Source organism: Antrostomus carolinensis, unplaced genomic scaffold (assembly GCF_000700745.2).
Source record: "Antrostomus carolinensis isolate BGI_N321 unplaced genomic scaffold, ASM70074v2 scaffold2832, whole genome shotgun sequence".
Taxonomy (NCBI): Eukaryota; Metazoa; Chordata; class Aves; order Caprimulgiformes; family Caprimulgidae; genus Antrostomus; species Antrostomus carolinensis.
This window is the reverse complement of record NW_010297411.1, coordinates 18,766-43,682: the sequence shown is the minus strand read 5'-3', so window position 1 is coordinate 43,682 and position 24,917 is coordinate 18,766. Positions and strand designations below refer to the sequence as shown.

Sequence of the window (24,917 nt, the reverse complement as noted above, 5' to 3'; positions counted from 1 at the left end):
CTTCAAACTACGATGATGCAATATATTGCAAGTGAGAATGTAGCCCAGTATTCAAGACTTCTGAGACTGTTTTTTTTCCCCTGTTAGTGGATCACTAGCATCAAGAATATCTGAACTGTTTCTGCTAGTAACTTCCAAAGCTACTGGGTTGCTTGACTTCTTGAAGAAGGCACTAAGTTTGACTCTCAAGCCTCAATCTAGTGAACATTTTTGGTGCTTGACAAGATCGAGTCCTCTGGGGACTCCAAGGACCTATGAAGTCATAATAAAACATGCCTTCTGGTATTGGTAAAGTGTTTTTGCTTCCTAAGTAAAAATAAACAATCAAACAAATAAGGAGGTGTAATACCTCTCATCAGTTTGTCATCAGTCTGCTATGCTCAGAGGACACGGGCAGCTCTGTCTACCCGCACTGATCAGGGAGAGGCATTTAACTGATGTGTATTCTGCTTCTCTGTCGTGTTGTATTTTGCCTATTGAATTTCCTTGACTGCAGTCCCTGATGGTCAAAAAAATACCTGATTTTATTTGAATTTTTTAATTAAAAAAAGAAGAAGAAAAAAGAAAACCAAAACTCTGTGTTTTAAGGCAGAGAAAGGTCAGGGACTTTTTGCATCATTTAATTATTTCATTGTTTACATCTTTTTATAATAGCAAGTATTTGTTCCATAATTACTGAGAGAGGTGGAGGAGTAGTTTTCAACGTAGATTAGCATGTCATCTCTATCAGGTATTTTTCTGTCTGTCTTTCATTTTCAAATCTCACTCCACTGCTTGATGTCTGGATAAATGCACTTTTATTATTAAATCTTATTATTTTACAGCAAATGATAGCCTCATCTAGCCTCTGGTAGCAGCTGTAATGCTACTATCAAGAGAGTACTGTATCAGCAGTTTCCCCAGCTATGGCTGCTTAACTAGTGGAATGACAGGTTCCAACATGTCAAAGTATGTGGTAGATACTTATTTTTTAGCATGTGAGCTGTCTTTCAAATGCATACTGGATTTGGACCTCAGCTTCTTAAATACCGTTGGATTTATCAGACAACATTCTGCAAATTCCCACTACTACTTGCAGCTCTTTTAAAATTTGGCATTAAATCTCTTTTATTTCAACCTTTTAAAATCTCCTTCTCCACAAATCCTCATAATGGAATTTTTTACCTTCCTGTGGTACTCATGAAAATGCAAGAAAATAGAGACTCTAGATCAAATTCAATGCTCATTTGCTTTTTAAAATTATTTGCCTTTTTTTTTTTTAATAGCTTGGCATCACTGTTTGTATTCTTTCACTTTTTTTTTTTTTTTGCTTTAATCTGGAAGGTTGTTTCACCATTTCATTAGGCAGTAGGATCCCTATGACAAGTAAATCACATTGTATTCCAGGCCAGCAGCTTTTATTACAGAAGAGCAAGCTTCTGAACTGTTGATCAAGAAATGCACGGGAGAATGGCTGCACCTTCTGATGTGCTTCCATATTCTGTAGACTAGAGAAAAAAATGTGGGGATAGATAGTGACACCTCAGTCAACTCATTATCATTGAAGTCATTTATTTACTATCTCAGAAGCACTCCTGAAATATTTTTAAATTCATTTGGGTGGAATATAGATTAATAGAACACTTTTGCTATCATACCAATTTATCATTAGTTCACTAATCACCAAATGTAAGTAATAACTCATATTATGAATATCAAGTGCAGACAGTACTAAAAAGCACCTGTGCTCCGTAATACGTTCTAAGTCTCATTGCCATCTCTGCTAGCTTTCATGAAATCACTTGCTTGATTTCTTTGGGATGAATGAAGGCCTTTCTGATTACATATTGTGCTGAAACCTTAAATAAACTGTCATTTGTTCCTTTTCCTCAACTGACCATTGTACAGAGACAGTCATTTAAGTGAGAAGGTGGCTAATTTAATCAGACTGAAGAAAGGAACAATTATATTCTGGAAATATTTTCTTGTGGAACTCTGCGACAAGTTATCACTAAGGTCAAGGGTCTGTAAGGCTTAAAAAGCGATTTAATGCAAACTCTCAGAGTTACATTTGGGTTAAAAGAATATAAACCTTCATGCCTCAAGGCAGATGCCAGTTCTTAACTCATGCAGATTGGGAAGAAATTTCCCTCTAGCCACATGATTTCAGAGTTTCCAGCGTTTGTATTCTTTCACCTTTCTAAAAAATAACTACCTTATCACAGTGAGATTCTGGAGCAGCTGCATCAGTGCCTGAAAGCAATATAGCAAGTCTGATGCTTACCTGTAGCCTCCATTTCAAACACTGAATATTTGAAGAATTTAATGAACAAGTGTTTTTCAGTTAGATTATTTTCAATGGTTTTGGTGTAGTATGTACACAATGTAGTGTATATCTTGGCATGTATGCCCTCCAAAAGGCTTTATAAATAAATCCATGAAAGCCAAACGCCATGGTTCCATTTTTATTTTTTTTTCTCAAGTCTTTCTGTAAGACTGGACCATCAATTCCATTGTAATATTTGCTTTTTGGACACTAGCAGTCATCCTGTTTTAGAGAATCATTCTGTTCCTTTCAAGCACATTACAGTCGGTCTAGCTCAAATGATGGCAAGTAGTGATTAGTGTCTTGTGAAAAGTTCCTGTTGAGCTTCATCTCCTTTCTGTGGTCTGTTCTGGTATTATCTTGGATTCTTTAAGGCAATTTTGGTATGATTTCTAATTTTTATGGACCGGCCTCTAGTTTTCACCAAAACACACTGATAGTGTATCTTAGGCTGTCCATTTATGGAAGTGAAGGTTTATATGCTGAAAATATTTTATCTCTATGTAGTCTCCGTTAAACTAGCAAGAAGTATCTGTGTAAAGCCTGTGAGCAGTCCTGATCCCTAACATGGGCATGGAAGAACATCCAGTGTGTCTTGATGTGGACACAAAAGGTCCAGGTCGAAGACTGATCAGATAGTAGGTCTTCTGTTTTTTGCTCAGGTGCATTGATCAGCTATTGAAAAAGCAGGAGGTGTTGTATTAAGTCTGTACTGAGCAGGTGTCTATCCTGAGGCAGCAGGAGTTGTCATTGCCCAGGAAGATAACTGTGTACTGAATCCAGAGCAGGTGTTAGTAGAGACTGCTTAGCTGAGCTTTTGGGTGTGAATGTGTTTAATACTGATGGGCCAGGGTCTCCTGTGAATTCAGTGTTGTGTTTCAGGGTTACAGTGAGGGGCAGTGGTATGTTGCAAAAGGCAATGTGAGCTGAAGGCAGAGTATTTTTAATGGTTAAGGCAAATCAAATTTCAGTTTTCTGTAATGGAAAATTACTTTGAAAAAACAGCTCTTTGACAAAGTGACAGTGAGCTGTCCTATTTAAAGCAAAACATGACAGGTATTGTGACCTGACCTTGTGTGGGATCATTCTCCTCACTGATCCTTCCAGCTAGACTGGGGAGGTCTTAGCTGATGCACAAGCAAGGCAGAGAGGCTCTTTCTAGAGAGCAGAATCCTGAGCCGACAGTAGGTCCTGTCCTCTGTGGAGACCAGTAAAACTCTGCCTGAGAGGAAGCACTGAAGAGGACACTGGAGGAGTAGGTGCTGGGCTCAGTGAAACAGGGCTGCTTGAAAAAAGCAACTTATCCTTTACTAAAGACTTTCTTAGATTAAAAATCCAGCCAATTAATTGCAGTACTTCTGTCTCAGAAAGGGTAGGGAAAAAATGGCAACACAGCTTGTTTGGGTTGAAGAAGAAGTTTTGTCTGAAGGAGATGAGGATGTTGGTCAGTCATCTAAGCAGAGGTGTGGTGATGCAGCGGCTCCTGTTTCCTCATGGGCTCTTTGCCCACGCTTCCTGGTTGTGTTTTTTTTTCCTCTTGCTCTGTTTGTTGCATTGGGTTTGTTTCTTTCTTCCCTTTTGGTTATTTGCTCTTGCAGAAGGTCAAAGCTTTAAAAGTTGTAAAAATACCCATGGAGGGTGTTCAGAAGCATTTAATGTCATGGTATTTCCCAAAGGTACCGAATACAGTACAAAAAAAAAAAAAAATAAAAAAATAAAAAAAATAGTGCTAGCGCTTCCTTGCATCTTCCTTGTGTAGGCTGACAGCCAGCCAGTTCCTCTGGGAGTGATGTATTCCTCCCTTACACTACTGTATTGTTGTCCAATGATAACATAAAATTATCCTAAAGGTTCTCTAAATTAAGTAGAAATTTTAAGAACATGGGAGTTATCCAGAGAAATTTTAACTAGCCTAAAAAATAAATAACTGAAAGTGTCAGCTGTCTATGCTATCCATCATTTAATGAGCAGTATCTATATGCATATTTTAAATGCTTGCATACCATCAACAGGATGTAGCCAAAGCAGATGCATTGCAGACACAGTGTATTGAAACTTTAATTCCTCTGAATGTAGCAGGCAGTTGTCTGACTCAACCTCTATATACCATCTGAAATGCAAGCTCCAGTCTTCGAGGTACAACCATAAATGAATATACTTTATTCTTTTGAGCTTCTGACTATTTTGTTAATAGTTAAAGGGGGCTCACTTAAAGGATTATCTGAATTGACATATTTCCAAAGGGGAAACAGATTAAATAATATATGATATGTCAAGTGCAGTGAAATGGTGCTTTAAAACAATTTATAGTCAGGAATAAGTAAATGAGATGTTCTCTCTTACTTGGACCACACCTATGTTCAAAAAGTCAACCTGATTCTTTACATAGAAATGTAAATCTCTCTGTCTACAGTGTACTGTATGGTGAAGTATTGCTTTCTGTCTCAGACATTGTTAGTCTTTGTTTTGAGCGTCAACTAAAATGTTCAGGCCATCTTTTCAATGTTTATTCAAATGTTTCTGTGATTTTCTTTATTTCAGCCAAATTAATAATATTTTATAAGTATTGATACCACTTGAAACCCACTTGGTGACCATAATGACTCTGCATCTCAGAAGTAGATATTGGTTCCTGATGTTCCTAGCCTGAGGGATGTGCGAATTACATCAGGGTATATTCTGATGTTGCTAACAAAATGTTCTGGTTTTCTGTAGGAAATGCTATTAGGCCCATCGCCCTCCGTGCAGTGTCTGCCATAGCCCGTGCTCTCCCAGGATTTCCCATCTTAGCTACTGGAGGCATCGATTCTGCTGAAAGTGGGCTCCAGTTTCTGCACAGTGGGGCTTCTGTTTTGCAGGTACCTTCTCTTTCTTTAAAACATAAAAATTTAAATAACTGGAATTAAAAGCATAATGTATCTTCGTTTCAAACATTAGGATAGTGGGGGGTTTATACCATTGAAAAGAATTTTCCTGGTTGTAACTTCATGCTTCTTGCTAAGAGACATTCATTTCAGATGGAGGAGGAGGAGTTGCTAAAAGAAGACTTTGGGTGTCACAATACCAATCTAGGAAAAAGCTAGCCATGAGTGTGTTATCACTTTCTTTCTCTGACCTAGAGAATTTAAACTTTAAACATCTCTCCCTTGTCCTGCAAACAAGGTTGACACAGAATTAGGCTTGAGCCATCTGATCTTCCTTTGTTCTTGGGTTTTGTCTTCTGCAAAGAGCCTTTTCAAGGAGAGAGGGATTTCAAAGAGCACTACTTTGGTCCCAGTGGGAGCCAGTTTAAAGTAACTCTTGTTCATCCAGGCATCTCTGTCCCTTAAACATGATTATTGGAATAGGAGGTGCAGAGCTGTACGTCCTGTGTGTGGTGCTGGCATTGCAGCCCACTGAGTTGGGGTGAGGTTTCAAACTGCATGCAGTATTTGAGGCTGTTTACATTGCCTGATGGGTTATTTTGAGGTCCTGGCCAGACTGGCATGGTTAGTTAGTCTTTATCATGGAAGGAAGCCTTGGTGGCCTGTTATTATTGGCACCAGGAAATTAGCTGGAAATGAGCCTCTTACTTGCTCCACTAGGCATTTCAAGGCACCTTTGCAGCATATATGTTAGAATGGCTGATAAGGAGCAGGTGGTGGTTATGTTCTATTATTCCATTATATATTGTTACATTCTGGTAGATACTCATCCCCTTTATCTATAGTTCCCATCATAGACAACAGCAGCTGTGGATCCTGTGGATATCGGCTTTGTGTCACTCCATGGGATGACTGGAGTGGTTTCATTCCCACAATTCACTTTGACATTAAAATTAGATTCAGTGTGACCATCCTTTCTGCACAGCTATGATGACTGCTGAGATTAGTCATTTGTTTGCTATGTTTCAGAAAAAAAAAAAAAAAAAAAAAAAAGGCTGACTCAAGGGTTTGATTTGCTTGGGTTTTTTAATGCACATCAAAATTAGCATCTCTGGGAGCTGAAGTAGAAGGGTACTGCTTTTTTATAGACTCACTATGTTCTTTGGATTTATTAATACCATTTCCTTTTTTTTTTTTTTAACTTTATATTAGAATGCCTCAAACTCTTCTTTTCCCATGGACAGATAAAAGATCTACCTTTCTTCCACAATGATCTGAGAGCGTCTTCCATATAAATAGTAACGGTACAAATTACAGAGCAACATTTGTCTACAAGAAAGTGGGGTTGGCAAGGGAATGTTTTCAGTGCTATAGATGCATTTCATTTGTTATTGCTAATAGAGCTGCAGTTTTGATGGCTTTGTCTGTAACAATGCTACGTGATCTCAGCTATACAGGGTGGAATGATTTTCTGTTCTACGTCTGCTGTATCACTTTCTAGATGACTAAAAATGATTTTTTTAATGTCATTTATGCACTTTTCCATTATATAGACGGTGTAGCTGGTTGTTTTTTACTATTTCTTTATGTTGGGTTGCCCCAATGGTAATGGAAAATTCTGAAACATAATTTAATGCAGACATCCCAGTTAGTGCTCAAGAGAAAGAATACTGGATTTAGAAAACATGAATTATTGTTTTCTTTTTAGTAATAATCAAGTTCTCTGGAAATGGTTTCTAGAAATGTCTTGGATCTATACTAGTCTTTTGCCCTTTACAGAACAATTTCACTTTTCAACAGATTTTTCCCAGAGATGGTGAAAAAACTCTTTTCTTCTCCTAAGGTTTCACCAGTTTAACTTAAATCATCTCTAGAACTGATTTTAAACTCCTCTGGAACAAACCTATCCTCAATTTGAGCAGCTTATTTCTGTTTCACTAATGTAAGGAAATCATTTAAACTAATCTGAGATAAACGGATTCTAAAGCTGCTGTGTAGGTAGGGGTCTGAACTAGTTCAATTACATTTATTTAAAAATAAGCCTAAGATTGTGAGTACAGGCCATAAGTCTTTCCCTCCTCTTGGGAAAGGCAAATGGAAAGGAGAAGGAAACAAGTAATCTCTAGAAACAGTCTTAAAAGAAATGCACTTGACCAAGACTAGATTGAAACTTTTATTTGCTGCTCAGGCAAGATAGGTTATGATAGACAGAACGTGACAGCCTCGTCTTCATAGTTCATCTTTGGAACCTAATTAGGATTATGAGAATCACTGTCATTTTTTTCCTTCTTAACAAGGTCATATGAATAGCCAACTAACATACTTTTCTCTGAATCCCAATCTCTCTCTCACATATCCTTGATATCAAATGCCCAAGATGTTCCTTCTTCAGCAGTCAAAACCTTTGTTGCTTATTGTAACAGCTTTGACAGTTCACTTCTGGTTTCTTAGTACCAAAATACAGAGCAGGTACAGAATTTGGAGATAGCATCAAATAAAGTGATCTGCTGAATGATTCAGTATATTAAGATTCACTGCATAGCAAGTCACCGAGTTAAGCAGGTAGAAGCTAGGACTGTACTGGGGGAATTAGATATGTGTCCCATAGCCTTATCTTAAGTATCTGCTTTGGACAGTGTTGGAGATGGTGCTAAATAGACACTTGGACTAACACAATACTGCATATTTTGTGATCTTACTTGACATTTGCAAAACCATGAGGACACCTTATCACTGATCCAGGGGCAGAGAGCAAGCAGCTTGGGCTTTGATGGTGCTGGAATGAGCTCTGTGCTCAGCTGTACTAAATGAACAATGTTCTCAAAACTTAGGAGTGGGTACTACCACTGCTATCACCACCCTGTTACACAGAATACCTTGTGGGTGTTTCCTCATTAGCACTATTTAAAAGGGTGGGGAATGGCAGTGCAACCAGCATTAAAAAGAGGGTAATACCACTAGAGCAGCGCAAGTTGTATTGATCCATCCATGGAGCTCAGCTAGAGAGTCTGGGAGAGCAGCACTTCCTTGGTCATTTGGGCTTCCCTTTGTTTTGCCTACACAAGAGTCTTGTGTCTTCTCTGCCATCTGTGAGAAGGTGACGTTCATGGCCTAAGATAATATGAAGGCTTTGTGTGAGTTGATTTAATTGCAGTGTGGCATATCTCTTGGAGAAGAGGTTTATGAATAATAAATGTACCGCCATTAAAAGCAAGATCAGGTTTTCCTCTGCAGCTATTTCACCTACAATCAGTTCTCCATTATTTTTTCCAATTGCTTTTATTTTTTAAATGTGGGGATTTATTTTCCGTTTATTAAACCATTATACAAAGGAGCGCAAGTCAGGAGTTGGGTGGTAAGCCATATTTTGATATATGCAATAAGCACCTCAAGTGGTATTAAGCAGGTATGTTAGAAAATGGTTTGGGGAGAGTTTCATTATTCAAAGTGTGTTCTATTCCCCTCCTTTAGAAGATGGAGGGCAACATCGTAGTGTGATAACTGGCAAAAGTTCGTATGTAAGAGCATTTTGCAGCAGATATAGGAAACAAACTAGATCATTTTAAGTGAGTAGCAGTTGGGATTAAAATTTTATACAGCAATTTAACAAAGCATTCTTTCATTTTATGGACTTCAGAAACAGTTGCAAAAAGACCCCACTTGTTCTTTAATTTTTCATTAAAAAAGCTGAAACATTTCAATCATTCTTCAGCTAATTCCATAGCACTATACCTTTTTGTAACATGCCCAAATCCACCAATCCCTTTTCAGTACAGGCATGAAATTAAAAAAAAATATAACAACCTTATTTATGGAGATAATCCTTCACTCTTTCCATATCAAAATCTCCAGAAATGTGTAGCTGGATCTTTTTGAGGTACAGTTGATTACTGTATGAATAACCTCAGTGAGGCTGAAGTATTTTTTTTATTATTTAACTAAACTTTTTTTAAAGCCACAATTTCTCAAAATAAAATTAATATTGGATTTTTTTTGCATCTTTTGCATCATGTGTGTGATTTACCATGTCACATTTGCAGTTAGATTTTTGCAAGGGTCTGAAAGAGATGTATTTTTCAAAGTCATCTTGCTGTAGAAAATTAAAAATGGAGACAATTATAGAAAATTCCAGTGGAAAGAGAAAATTCATTATGGAAAAAGCAATAAAACCCTAAAAATATTAAAGCAAAAATCACTTTGCAGTAGCCTGTATGATTCAATTGTAGATCAATATTGTGTAGTTAATGCATTAGCAGTAGAGCATTAATTTGCAATTACCGCAGGTGATCTGATCCTCTGTGTTCTGTCCATTGACATAAATGACCTTTTGTTGAAAGGGATTCTGTAGTCATTATTTCTAGCAGATGTAACAAAAAAAAAAAGGTAGAACAAAGGGGTACTTTCTGAAGTATACTTCTTTCATGGTAGAGTCTCTTAACGTTATATTCTGGTATGGAATACTTCTGTTAATCTTGCATATTGGTCATTAATGTGTAAAGAAAATGGGTTCCTTTTCAAACGAATTTCTTTTCTTACAAAGTATGGAGGTCCCACATGTCCCCTGTTGCTCCAGCATGGATGTCTGTAAGGCAATCTACATAGCAATGATTTAAAATCCACCTGTGTAATGCTGCTTCCCAGCAGGACAGCCTGTAGTTTTGCCCCAAGCCCTGTTTCAGACCCACCTCCACCCATCTATGTTTCCCACTTGCCCTGGATGGGATGTAGTACCTTGCAGTCCTGTTCCTGCAGGCACTGTGCTCTTGTCCTCACCAAATTGTCTTCAGCCCATGCACACCTGCTGCCTCCCGACCTCGCACCAAGAGGACCCTCCTCGCCTCTCAGGCAAGGTAATAAGGTGGGAATATACCCCACCTCAGAGGCAGAGCTGCTGTGATACTGAATCTGCCCCATGCCCTTCTCTCCTGCCCCACGCCATTTGTGTAGGAGACCCCAGGGATGTGAGGAAGAACAAAACTGTTCTGGAATTATGACAGCCCATGATAGGAAAGCAATAGCGATGTCTTCTGCCTCTGCAAGATAAAATCTCCCTCCAAGAGAGAATGCAGTTGTATTTATGAAACTACTTGTGTTTTTTGTAACATTTTCAAGGAACATTCCTGTTGGTACCTCTTTGGAGCCAGAGTCTCAAGGGATTCAGGACAGTTTGATTATTATTTTTTCTTTAGCAGGCTTTTTACTGAAGCATTTAGCTGAGGGATTTTTTTAACAGCAGGATGGCCCTTTGTGTGTGAATAAACAAGCTTTTCCATCACAAAATAGTGTGACTTGAACTATGAGAGAGCATTGTTATTGTATTTGTGCAAATGTGAAACCCTATAAGGAACCCTTCTACGTGGTATATAATGCCCTGGGTACCAGAAAATAAAAGCAAGGCTCTGAAAATATAATCACTGAAATGACAGGGGAAAAAAATACCTTTTCATAAACATTATGTCACGTCTTAATGTTTGGATGCTACCGTCTTCTCCACCCCAGTCTCAAAAAAATCCCCACAAAAACCCATGAAGTAAATATATGCTGTAATTATTTATCTTTTTTTCCCTCATTTTATTTTTATTTTTTAATTTTCATTAAGATCCCTGATGCAGTATCTCTGTTTTTTTTTTTAATGGCTGTAGAACTGCAACATAGAGAGGTGGGTCTCCATGCACTTAATTAATGTTCTTTTAAGCCCTTCTCAGTGTCAGTGACTTGAAGTCAGTGAAGACAGCAATACTTGAGTTAAGTGAGGACTAGATGAGGCAAAAAAATTCTCATCCAGGATTTATTGTTTATGCCATTTAATGGTATGGAGAGTGAAAAACTAAGAGAGATTGAAATCATGGGAGTTGCAGAGCGGGGCAGTGATGGAGCAGGCCTTGTGTTTTACAATTCCAGGTTAAAATTATACTGATGACACTTGGAAAAAACTTTTGTCTTGCAATGAATAGCAGTGATTTTGAATGCAGAGGCAGGGCTTAGTCTTTCCTTGTGTCTAATCTCAGCTCTGTGCAAGAAGAATGAATTCGACTGGGTGGCTGCAAGTCTTAACCACAGGATGCTGTTAGTGTGGCAGAGCAAGGCTGGGATCTCCTGCCTGGACCTGCCAAGAGCCCACCCTTCCTCTGCTCCAAGCCCATCCTTACACTAGTGCATGGGGGGAAACAGAGACTGAAAGCTTTGCTTTGTGCCAGTTGGAGAGTACTCCATGGGTGGATAAACCTGAGAATGGGCACACTTTGGCACCAGCTGGACACTGACATGTCTGACGTAGGCTGTGGCTCAGAGAGTAGAAGAACAAAACCTTTCTGTACAAAGCTGTCCATGATACAGAGAAGTTAAGATGTTGGAGCTAGTTCTCTCACCAGTTAAATTGATGAGTGAAGAATAGATTGCTGGATGCAGTGGCGGGCCACCAAAATGATACAAGATGGCTCTTTACATCGACCAACTATTTTAAGAAAAAAAAATACCACTTAAGGCAAAACCATTTTTCAGATGTGAGGCCTTTGACTGAGATAAATGTAGTCTCATGTAGGAGTAGCAGGTTTTAGGCCATGTTCCCAAAGAAATTCAGTATGTGTTTCTGTGTCCTTTTGAGTATCCTCAGTCACATTTGAGCTTTGTGGCCATTTTCACTGAGATTTGCCGGAAGATAGAAAGTATTTTGCTATAACAAGTTTTGAGAAAACAAAAAAGTCAGGCATAGGAGGGAGAGCATACCTACCTTCCTTCACTGTAAGTGCAAGCGCCTTATGAGCTCACTTTTATTAGACCTCTGAGAATCCACATGGGACAGCGCTGTTAGGACTGTGTCAGCCACAGGAAAGGCTTTAATTGGCAGTCACGCCTTATTAGATGTCTGAGAACCCAACCACGAGATACAGAGCTGCTGGAAACCAGGTATCATTAGCTCCACTGCTCACAGAGCAGCACGCTTAAAAAAGTCTTCAATGGACACAGCGCTGAATGGAGTGGCCCTTCTCTGCAGAGCTAAAATTTACAGTACATGCAGAAACAAAAGAGGGAACAAAGTGCTGTTTGAACATGTCAACGTAAAATCAAAAGAAAAACAAATGTGAAAGAGTTGGGACAGACATACTCAAGCAATCACTTCTGATAAACATTTCATTATTTTCTGCTTTTTTCTTAGTTCACTGCTAATTACAGAAACTCAACCTGTTCTCAACTCTCTTTGCTAATAATAATAAAAAAAAAGTCACTAGAGGACTGCCACACTTGCTGCATTACAGATGCTTGGGATGAAAATTGCTAATTGATAGTCTGAATTTTCTGTAAAAATTCCTTTTAATGGAAATCAGAATTTGTTAAACAAAAACAATCTTGAAAGTTTTTTGGTTATAGTTGGAAAAAATTAAAATTAGAACAGGTTTTCTTTATTGATTTTGACTTTTATTATCTTGCCACTTTTAATGAAAAGTTGCATTATTCAAACCTGCACATTGTAAAGTTATGGACTAAACTCTAAGCTAATAATGCCTTTTATTTTGTGCAGTTTTGCAATAGGTTTACATTTTATTTAGAGCTGCTAAGGCGATTTATCTATTAGCTTTCCTTTATTTCTGCTCATTTCACCAGCTAGTAAATGAGGTCTGCATAGATAGGATTGTTATTTCATAAATTTGTAAGGGTGAATTCGAGCTCATTCCATAACAACCGCTATTTGTCATTCTTACAAAGGATTCTTATGCAAATTAGGTTTAACCATCACTGAATGGTAATAATTATTTAATAACAATTAGGTCTCAATTGAGCATCAGCTCAAATGCTCTCCATACTAGTCACTCCCCGCCTCTGCAGAGGATTTATTCTCTGCTCTTATACCTGGGGACACTGAACCTTCTGCCCAGGTATCTACACTGCTTCCCTGGGTCTGGTGACATAGGGACTCTAAGGGATGAGGAGATGTGAAGAATAACTGCTTTGACAACATGTTCTCTCCGTCTATCCCAAGGATCCACAATATTGCTTGTCTTTCCAAAACCCAGTACTGCTGCACCTGTTTTTAGTGTGGATTCACACTACTGATGTGGGTTTGGGCTGCCACTATCTTACATGAACAAGCACAGAGCTGTCCTCCCTGTAGATAAAACCACATGGTGTGAATTGACATCAAGTGAGTTTTGTTTAAAAGTTTACGAAGTAAAAGCAACATGGAGATGATTCTTCAAAAGAGACTCAGTTAAGTGTTGGAGAAATTGTGGGCAAGTTGTTTTACTCAGCTCAGGTCGCTTTCAGACATTAAGCTAGCTCTGTTGTAGACAGAGCTCCCTTTGTGTACCAGTGTGGAGGTGACTGGAAATTGAATCTGAAAATGTACCCAGTTCCTGTTGGATATGGCAAATGTAAGTAGAAGGAAAGGTAAGCACAGTGGAAAATGATGAGTTTCTTTTTTCATTACTGCCATCTCCAATAATTGCTGAGGGAATTTCCTGTGTTTTGTTTTAGATTAAATGTATTGTAACTGCAGGGAACTTGTGTTCCAAGAAGGGAAAATATAAAACATTCAGGATTGCAAAGCTTTGCCATCAGAGAAATTTTTCTCGGAAACATTGTCGGTCATATAAAGAAAATACACATGTAAGAAATTTTCCTTTTTGTGTGGCAGCAGCTCTGGTGATCTTTCAGTCAGAGGCTGTAGCTGGCAGTGAGAGGAGGAAAGGGAGAGCAAGCAGTGGCAGAGGCTGTGCCCAGGGAAGGCACAGGCCTGGAGCCCAGGCTGGCCCAGGTGTGTGCTGCCGTGCAGCTTGGCTCGGGCTCAGTGCAGGGCTAGCTGGAGTTTGGTGACCAATCTGCCAGTTTTCCCAGCAGTAGAAAAATCTTTTTTCTGCCCGGGAAGGAGGGAGCAATCTGGGAATATGAGCCCTGATGCCTTTTTGAGGTTTTTTTTCCTGCTACAACACAAGCCCCCTGATACAGCTTGATCTGGCTGGCGAGGGGTCCTTTTATCCATGCAATCTGAATGAAAGAAACAAACAGAGAAACCATTTTTCTGAAGCTGGCAGTACATTTAAGAAAGGGTTTAACTTCCTTCAATATCTCAGTTATGTCACTGCTTTTCTTGCTGATACTTATTATTTGGACAGAGATAGGTAAAACAATCCCTAAGGAAATGTGGAAGTGGGGTTTTTATCTCAGACACGAAGGACTGGAAGGGTCAGAACTATTTTATTCACATGAATCTCACTCTTCAAGGGACACAGCAGCTGCTGCACAAATTCATACAGGCAAGCTGATAAAGGATGAAAGTAATTTTAGCTGAAATAAATGTGAGAGTACTAGAGGGAAAGACTCACAAGGATGAGGGGTTAATCATTGCAGGACTGAACTGAGGTTCTAAAATGAAAAAATTGCTTTTCTGTTTGATTTTGAGAGGTCTGCAGCTTTCAAAATTCTGGTCACAGGAGGGTGTTTCTCAGTAGATGGTTCTCATTAGAGTTTGTTGAAAACTTCTTTGAGCAAACTGTTTTTCATTGACAAATTTCATTTAATCAAAATGACTAAAATAGATCTGGGTTCAAGTCCCTGTTGTGTCTGATTCAGAGTGTCCTGGGATGAAGAACACTGAAGCTTTACCCTAGATCCGTTATGCATTAATGAACCTGACTATTACCAATGATCAGGAAGTAGTTATTCTATCACAGGGAAGTTTAAGGATGGAAAAGTTTTCCAGTTTAAACTGGAAATCAAACTGATAATCAAAGTTCTAAAAATCTGTGGAATTAACACATTTAAAGAAAAAACATTATTTGTTTAAATCATTTTGCAACATAGTTTTGACCTTTTCATTCCAATTAACTTGGATTGCAAACCAGACATTTTCAAGTTAAATGGAGCTGTTGCATTCAACGTTGTCAAACAGCACATATTGATAATTCTGAAACTCTTTTCCACGTGTTTTTTTAGAACACAGGTTTTTTCTGAAAAGTGTGCTTTCCTAGAACCACGCTCGCTTCTGACAAATACGCATTTCCAAAAATAGAATAACGGACCAACTCCAGTCCAGACAGGATGGCGTTCCTGTTGGTTAGCTCTCAGAAAATAAAATCCTAAAAGCACTGCTAACTTCTGACTAGTGTTACGCTACTTGATTACTTTTAACATCAAATCACTAGATCTGAGTAACTTAACTGATACCTATTTTAGAAATGTCTTTGGAGGAGCTGGAGGATACAGCTCATGGAAATGGGTCGAGAAAATCCACATTTACCTGGCATAGCTGCTGATGCTGTATCAACAGCTGCAGAACCACTGGGACAACTGAAGGATTTCATTTTCCACAACAGTACTTATAAGAGAGAGGCGAGACCTTTGGATGTTAATAAATGAAATATGAAGTGGTATTCAACATATATTTAAAGATGGTTGTAGAGCCTCTATATGTGATTGGAGTGCTTACACAGGGGAGTTAGCTCATCTGCTTTCATAGATATCTTTCATTTTGTAGATCTACAGTACAATGATACAGTTTCCTGTAGATGGCTGATGAGGCTGCTTCCCACACTCCTCGATGCTCAAGGCGTGTGGAATCATATTTGTTTTCTTAGGAAAGAGGACCGCAATCAGCACTTTTATCAGTGTGTGTGCCCACCTACTGCATAAAGGTCCACTTTGTAGTTCCAAGAACTGACAGAATGCTTTAGTGAGATAAGGAAAAATAACCATTCCTCTAGGGGTAGTTGACAGGGAAAAAAACCCACAATTACCTCAGGGAGCCTTCTGAAAATTCTTGATTTCTTCTGCATTTCCCCTCTCAAAGACATGGAATATAAAATTGCATCTTTCAGGGTCCCTTGATAAGTACCAGTTTCCCACTCCCAAACACCCAGTGTAGCTATTTAGATCAAAGATACATTAACAGGCAGAGAAGAATTTAAGGTGAGGAAAAATACATTTGAGTAGGCTAGGAATTAATACACCAGATAACATTCCTAAAAGATCTCCTACAGTGCTCTTATCCCCTGCCATGCCCTCATCTGATAAGTGGCTAATGGATTCTAGACTTTTTTCTCTTCCTTCTTTGTTGGCCACTCTCAGTTGCCCAAGGTTGCTGGAGTGCAATACCTGAACAAGGTCTATCTTTCACCCCCCAAAATCAGGTACTTCAGGATCTCTGTGCCAGCGGGAGTAAAGGTCGTCTTGGTGCTGGGGAGGCTTTCCATTACAGCCTGTCTCTGGAGGTTGCTGTGGCTTTGACACAAGCTGTGTGGCTCTTTTTGCTGCCCAGCTACTGCATCCTTATTTCCTTACCTGTGGTCCTTGCCACAATGCTCCCTGAATGTCGGCTCAGCTCTGCTCAACACCATGTCAGTGTTATGTTGTCCTTTTGTAGAGAGGATCCAAGCTGTACAGGACATAGACCTCTTATTCCACAAGCTTGTCTTGCATGGGCTGGGGACCTTCTCCTTTTAACTCATTTTGAGCTCCATTACTTACTGACATTAGTCTATACTTCTGATTAGAATGATGCTTTACTTCAAGCTTGTCTGATGAACTCACTTGAGCTATAACAAAATAACTGAAATTCTTCATTACTGATACCCACATGACATCGGACCATCCAGTCATTTTTTTTAATACAGATTTCGTAAGGCCTATGTGAATGGTTGCCTACTCTGCAGAGCCTGGAGTTGTTAGCATCTTTGAATCTTTCTTCTGTGTTGCCCCTCAAGTGTCACTAGTAAGCCCTCAGCTCATTAGGATTTCAAGTAAAAAAGATTATGTGTTTTTTTCCCTGCAGTTCATAGCTGTAATATTTGAATCCTTCAGACTGCTTTCTGAAAGCTGTACTAGCCTTTGGAACAAATAGTAGTTCATTAGTTCATGCATATTAGCTCAATTTTAATGTTTTAAAAAGGCTATCAGCTATCATCCAAATCAGTTTTGCATCTTGATCCAGTATCTGAAGCCTTGTTAAGTAACATCCCATCTGCTAACCTGTATCTCTAGAGTCATTTAAGCAGCTAATGTGAATGAATCAAATCATTCCATCTGTACTGTATCAATATTTGGGAAGCTTTTTCTTACTTACAAATTTGTTCTTTACAACAAAGAATCTTTTTTTTTTTTTTCTTCCAGAGAGTGCACTACATTGTCTGATAATCCACTTCTTCTAATGTTCTTAATCCTACAACCCTCTAGCAAAAGTAATAATTACTGATAGAAAGGATAATTTGGGCTATGCATTTAATGTACCGATAAGTCAGTGTTCAATGAGACATGTGGAGGAGGAACCATTGTTACACAGGCAGCTTTTCCATAGACATTGGTATCCTGAAGAGTAAGTACAGAAACCCCTCTCAGAAGAGATTTTATTTGTCTGCTTATTCTCACATTGCAGCTCTTGCTGCATTAATATGGGAGCTGTGTCAGAAAACCAATGCTGTGTGTACTGCTTTTTACTTTGTTGATCTGAGCACATCTAAATCATTGTACAGGAGCTAGAAAACATACATTTTCATTTCCATAGGCAAGAGCTATGCAGCATATAGATTGCATGGCCCAGAAAGATCTCCCTTCAGTTGAGTAAATTATTGCTAGTTGCTTTTGAGAATAATTTTTGAATTATATATATGCCTTACCCAGATTAGAATCATGCTCTTGCCCACTACAATAAAATTAATTTTCTTAAGTCTGTTGATTCATATGGATACCCAGATGGGCAGAAATAAAGTCCTTCCTGAAGTACCTTGCATTCATTTACAATTTCAGTCTTTTTTCACCGGAATCTTAATCAATAGACACTAATCAAAAAAGCAGTAGCCTCAACTATACACTGAAAAACAGCTTCGAGTCATTCATAAATGTTTCTCTAACAGGAAGGTAGATTTATGTCTTCTGTACTTATCAGAAATAATTTTTAATAGAAAAAGAAAGCTCATATAAAAAGATGATAAGTAATGCTAAAATTGAAAATATATTATAATATAAAATCAAAACAGTAGATCTTTTGCTTACCATTTGGACATATCAGTAAAAATATTTCAAAGGAAATCAACCACATGAATGGAAAAGCAAAATTGTTAATCCATGGTAAACCTCTCACAGGTATCTTGGAGGAATAGTAGTTATTTATCCCCTTGCTATGGTCAGAATATTAGAAACTGTGAAGTCAAAGGCCAATTTCCTAATCGAATGGCATTTTGAGAGTTATTTTATTTAGAGATCCTATGCAGTTTAGAACCAAAGCTGAAATAAGTCTCCGTCTTCTGGGGAAGCAAGATGGCATTCTGCTAAATGCTAGAATTTTATCATTTGAAGGGGAAAAAAAAGCAAAAAGAAATCAACCAGCAAGACCTAAGAATATAAAAGCATTTGAGATCTCAGAAGGAGTTTAAATCAATGCACTGCCACAGTTACAGCACAGATGAAAGAGCCTGCTGTCTCCATTGCCAGGAAACTACTTAGAAAGTCTCACTTTGAATTTTTTTTTTTTTTTGGTAGTTCGTTACATTACTACTAAATGCAATATATGAGGACATCACTACTTTGATGTTGTACAGCTACAACAAATGGAAACTAATATGGTAGAACAGTCAAGCTATGTGATTTGTGTTTGCATATACAAATACATATCCATCAATCTTCTTCTATACCATGTTATCACTGCCACCCATCTGCCTCCTTACTGTTACTTCTGTTTTCCTAAAAACAACGACTATTTCATGCCCATATTTGTAAGAGAGAAACATGTATTTCAGAGAGGTGTAAAAACTAAAATTTTCTCCAAGCTATTGTCTCCTACTGCAAATTCACTGTTGGCAAAGAGTTTTAATAGTGCTTTCAGACAATTTTAAATAGGAACACAACTGCTGCCAGACATTGCAGCATTCTTCTTCTCACAGATCTAGTCACACCAAGAATACTTACACTTCTTGCAAAGCAACAAATTATTAAACAGGCTAGATTCTCTGACCTGCTCCAACCTTTTGTAGTGAACTAGCAGTGTGCGAGATTATAGACAGACTAGCTCTTGTTAGTTGAAAGTAGGGTAGGGAAGAACTGATGTAAACGTGTCTAGATCTGCAGCTCCTCTGCCACCTCTGCTGAAACGCTTGCTATTGATGGAATAGAAAGAATGCAGGTGGGAACTGAGGTCCATTCCATTTTGGCACCATCTTCCCCATCATCACCTGTCCAGCTGAGATTTCACGATATAATTAGTTTATTTTTTACCTTCTACATAATTAGTTTATGTAAAAACTGAAGGTCATGGAGTAAGATAGAGTGGACAGAGTAATGCGTGAAGAGCAGTGCATTGTTTCCTCTTTCTAGTGTTACAGAAAATACTTTCTCATCTGCAAGGACAGTGCTGTGTAGGAATTACTTTAGTGGGTGATTTGGTCTGGGTATTTTTCCTATTGCTCCTAGAAACATAGACTATAGACAAAACCTAAAAGGTCTTACACAGACAGAGCTCTCAGGTGCAGGGGATTTGCCTCAGTAAAGAATTCAGAAATTGTCATCTCTTTGTTGTGTAATGATTCTGCTAAAAACAAAGGCATGTACAATGTTTTATAACTGAAGCAGTAGTACCTGTCACCAATAATGAACTTTTCTTCAGAATATGGAAATTAAAAGTATCAGATTGATGTGAATGATTAATAACAATCCTGTAACCTGTAAAATTCTTTTTACACAATAATAATCTCCTGAAAATTTACTCTCAGTTCCTCAAGTAAGATTTGTAATGACTCTAGATCCTTTGACAAAGTTGAACTCAGTATTTATCTTTATTTAATAATAGAGCAGACAGGTCATTTCTTATGCAAGACATCAGCAGGGACCTTTGCATGCCTCTCCCATCATTGCATTTTGCAGAACAGTTTTACTTAGAGCCTTAGCCTGTGATTCATTTCACATCCCCATTCCCCAATTAGATCATTTGGTGTATGTTTGATTTACCAGCAGCAAAGCAGGCATTGTGTCTTTTAGTATCTCAGATATGTTTGCATAGACTAGAATTGTAACCTACAGTTGCAACTTATACTGAACAGTTTTAGATTTCAGAATACTGAGAGCATGATATAATTGATCATACACAGCATGTTAGCCGGCTTATCTCTTTTGGGACATGAGGGGCAATCATTGGAATCTGGATGTGAGGGAAAGGAGAGGAGGTCAGATGTTAAAAATGAAATTGTGGCAGTTCTACTGTCAAGGCAGAGCCAGGCAATGCGGTAAAACCAAGCTTGTGCAAAATTATTTCCCTGTATATTAGTGCAATATGAATAATACACGTTACCTTTCAAAGCAGGAAAAATGTAGCACCTTTCTCTTCTAGCCCAAGTTCTAGTCCAAAGCTAGAGACAAACACAACCAATACAGCAGGACAGCACTTGTTAGCAGGACAGCTACAGCTTCATTGTGATCTGGACTTCACTCTGTCCCGCAGGTTGCTCACAGGACCTATGTCTGATCTTCCAAAGAAGAAAAAGCTATTTTCTACCTAAATGTTTCAGGTGAAAGCCTGGGTCAGTGAACAGTTGAATGTTAATTTACTCATAAAACAGATTCACTTGGATTATTTAGGATCAAGGTCTATTAAAGAGGTGCTCTCTCTGCCATGTGAAGTCCCAGCACTACTGCTTGCTAGAACCTGGGCTGACAAACCATGTGAGCAATTGATCCACGCTTGCTCTGTTTCTTGTACTCGCCCATAGGCAGCTTCTGTTGGCCACAGGACACAGACTGCTGGTCTGGCACAATAGGATCATGCGTCTGTTCTCAGTTGTGAAGTTACATTTTTGTTTAGGCTTTTGCTTCAGGGTCTAAACAGAAGCACGTTTTTCTATGTTTGGTTGGTAAAAGCATGATGCTGAGGAAAGGAACTGAGGGGGCAGGGCTGGTCGCAGTTCATTTTCATGCTGCTGCTCAGATCAGTGTGCAAGGCATAGACAACAGCTATTATAGCAGCACCCTACTCACCTCTATCTTCTGTTGAGGTGGTTTAATAAGACATTAAATAAGAGGCGGTAGCAACCAAAAGGTAGTTCCACTTTAAATATGGCCATATCTGGACTGGTCTTCCTGCTCTTCACACCCATAAAATAAGATACCAGCAGAAGAGGGGGCTCAATGTTTAACTTTGCAAGGGAGGGGAAGCATGCCCATTCCCAGTGCAAGCAGCAGGAGCAAAGTGGGGGCATTAATGATGTGTGGAGATGGGCCGATTCAGTACTTGTGCAGTTTTTCCAGATGCATGAGTTTGAGTCTCACCTGCTCTATTGTCCTGCCACTTCTCTTCTGCTGAAAGAGGGCACAGTGTCATTTAAACTGGTGATTCAGAGGCAGCCAGGTATGATGCTAAAAACCTCTCTCCATGGTGTAGAAATTGTCATGGCTGATGGGTCAGGGTGACCTTATTTCTTGACTTTGTTCACTGTCTTTTAAAATGCAGCAAAGGCTTCTACAGTGATTCATGGAAGCTACTGTAAGCCTAAAGCACAAATCTCACTGTCTGATGTGTGCAACGTAAGAAATTTTGAAGCTCAAAATGCTTTGGAATTTGCCAAAACTATTTCTGGTCATTTTGTATGTGTTAATGTTTGAATCTCTCTTGTTCTGCGAAAGGCTCGTAAACATAAGCACTTTCTTTTATCACAGTTAAATCAGTGAAAGGCATGTCTTTTGTTAATTATCTGCACCATTGGGCACCATAGTCATAAGGCTGCTACAAAAGAGGAGGATCATCTGAAACCACTTGCTAATTCTGTTTTTAAGTCTTTCCATTTCAGGTAACATTTTTCTTCAGTGCAGAGATTTACATTTTTCTTAAAAAATTGTGTTTTGCCTTTGGTTCTGGAACCTACTTGGCTTTCCAGAGAAGGCAAACAGTGCACTGCACATAAACTCCCAGGGATCAAATGTTAGCTCTTAGTGTAATATCATCTTCTGCACATTTTTATATTATTGCAGTTCATTACAGTGCACCACAAGATGGAAAACAGTAAAAGCCTCTTTATTTATAAGGTTATTACAGGTATGCTCCAGTGTATCTCATGTGTATACATCCTGTCAAAATATTTCAGGATTTTGACAACAGTGCCTGAACTTGTTTCAAGTGACATGACATGGCTTTTAACTCTTTTTTTTTTTACAGTTTTAGTATTTATAAGAATAGCTAATAAAAGTGTTACCCATGCACTAAAAAAATAGAGAATACCTTGTTGAACAAAAAGGTTTAAATAAACAACAGTTGAGTTTTTCAGTTAAATAACCTGTACAGGAAATTATTATGATGTTCTCTGTAACTGCTCTGGAAAAAAAAAAAAAAAAAAAAAAAAAAAGCCTTGAAGACTATGGAAGGTGTAACAGACCTAATTAAAGCCCACACTGTTTCTCCAGAGAAACATATTTTGTGTAATGTAAATGCGCTGCATAGAAAATGTTCTTGTGCTTATTTTATAGTTTGCCTTTATTTTTTCCTTGTATGGCTGTACTGCATCATATTTTACAATGTGATGTGTACCTGTCTTCAGAATTGCAAACTGTGTTATCACTTCTGGAATGTGAAAAAGAATTATGTATTTCCTGTATTTTTTTAAGTGTCAATGTCAATTATGATCCAAGGTCTGTTTTCATATCCAAGGAGTGTGGATGTGTTCGTGCTGGAAAACACATTCATGTTCTAAAATAGGTGGCTATTTCATTGTTGTGTTCATTATGTGTGTATGTAAGTGTAGGTATTATCAGGAGCATTCTTTTTAGCTTTTAGGATCTGAATCAGCTTTTAGCTCTGAATCAGAGGCTGAAAACACTGATACATCTGGAATTTCAGAGCATTTCCAGGGACTGACAATTAATGGTACTCAGCCAACCCTGTACCTTGTCACTGATGGATGATTAGAGTTTAGCTCATGAGAAGGTGTTCAGAGAAGAGTCATTGATATTTTATTCATTTATCAGTTTGGTTGGGGATCTCTATGGGTTTAAATCAGAGTTGATATTCATGAAGTGGTCTAGAAGTATCCATGTAAATGGTCAGATTATTCTCTGCTGTCTGTAGTTTTGTGTTTACATGTTAAACTCTGCAGGTCAGACATAATTGCTTTGTATGTTTATAAAACTATACTGCTATCTGTGTTTCTAAAGTATCTAAAATAAAGTAGTAGCCTCCCAGTACCACTGAATAGCAAATGGTAATTAGCAGAAGGGGACCATTTTGTTCTGTGCCTGGCAGTGCTCACCCATACTTATTGAGTCCTTTTTTTCCTGAACTGCAGTGGTGGTATTATGACATAGGATTAAGCAGCCAATTAATATCCTGAATTCTTGTAGTTCTTTCCCAGTGAAGCTGCAGGAAGGATCATCTGATAATCTGTAAATCCAAAGAGCTTGCTAATTCCACGTGCTCCTCTGCCAGCATGTTGCTGATAACTGACTTACATTTATAGGTGTGCAGTGCAATCCAGAATCAAGATTTCACTGTTATTGATGACTACTGCACTGGACTACGAGCTCTTCTTTACCTGAAAAGCATTGAGGAACTTGAAGATTGGGATGGACAGAGTCCTGCAACCGTGTGCCATCAGAAAGGAAAACCAGTACCTAGAATTGCTGATCTGACGGGAAAGGTGTGTTATTTCATTGCCATTCCTATATAATGACACTATGTCTTTGCTTTGAATGCAATTCCATAATGATTGTATGCAGTTTCTGCTGTTTACCTTGGTTAACCATTGCTGCTGTCACAATTAGTCACCAAGTCTTTTCCTTCTAAATATTAACAAATACCTGAAGGCAGCTTAAGAAGACAAACCTGAAATTACTTAATATGGGAGAACATTTTTACTATAAATACGATCTCTCCACTTGATTCATAACATCACGTCTTTCAAAAAAAAGGGTAGCATGTAAAATTACAAATTTTACAAGTTCTGAAACTGCTTGTTTTAATGAAACTAAACTCAATTCAGATTGATACTAAAATTGTGCCGGAAGTTCCTGGCTGTTCCAGCCAGGGTGCAACGTTCAGGAGACATGGAAGCCCCCTAGCACTGTACCTGACCAGCTGAGACAGCTTGTCACAAACCAGCTGTTATTTGGAACACTAGATCAGGTAGGAGTGGCCCTTCAATAATCATACCTGAGCATCTCACGGTCTTTCATGTGTACTGATTCCCAAACCCTTTGCAAGGCGAGGAAATTCCAGGTGAGACACAGTGACACTAAATAATTTAATAGATTCAGCAAGATCATTTAAACCTAGAAAGTCTGTGGTGGAATAAGAATGTAAACTATGGTCTCTCTGAAATCCTAATCTCTGGACTGTCTTTCCTCTATTCTCTAGTAGTTCCCAGCATCTTTGGAGATTTTTGCCAGATGCAGTGGGTTGCAGCTGCCCCAGTACTGCTCACCCCTCCACCAGGGCACTGGCTGATCCATGCTGAGAAGCAGGGAGGTGTAACTGGCTTCCTACTGATGCCCCACTGGCTACTGCTCTAAGCAAAATACCTACACAGCATGGAGGCTGAGCTTTTGTTTCTGGTTACTAGAGGGGATCACTTTGAAGACTGATTTCAGTTATACGTCATGGCTATTGATTATCCTTCCAAAAATCTGATATAACACTGTTGAAAATGTTGTAAAAAGTAAAGAACTACAAAAGAATAGGATTTGGAGTGTCAAACGCCTCCAAATCTCTGCTTATCGTTGCTGATGACTGGAGTTGGATTTAGCAGGAGATTAGAGACTCCTATATTGTTGTTGTTCTCTGTGGAGCT

At 38.6% G+C, this 24,917-nt stretch overlaps 1 protein-coding gene across 1 annotated transcript in view; it reads left to right on the top strand.

Annotated features, from left to right (window-relative positions):
- The window catches only part of DPYD (dihydropyrimidine dehydrogenase), a gene marked incomplete at its 3' end in the record, with an annotated part of 286,251 nt that extends 261,998 nt beyond the window's left edge, over positions 1-24,253 (top strand). Inside the window, exons 18-20 of the mRNA XM_029083522.1 lie at positions 5,021-5,163; positions 23,589-23,768; positions 24,152-24,253. Of these exons, the coding sequence (XP_028939355.1) occupies positions 5,021-5,163; positions 23,589-23,768; positions 24,152-24,253 (425 nt within the window). The remainder of the gene's footprint in view (positions 1-5,020; positions 5,164-23,588; positions 23,769-24,151) is intronic.
- Positions 24,254-24,917: the final 664 nt, after the last annotated feature.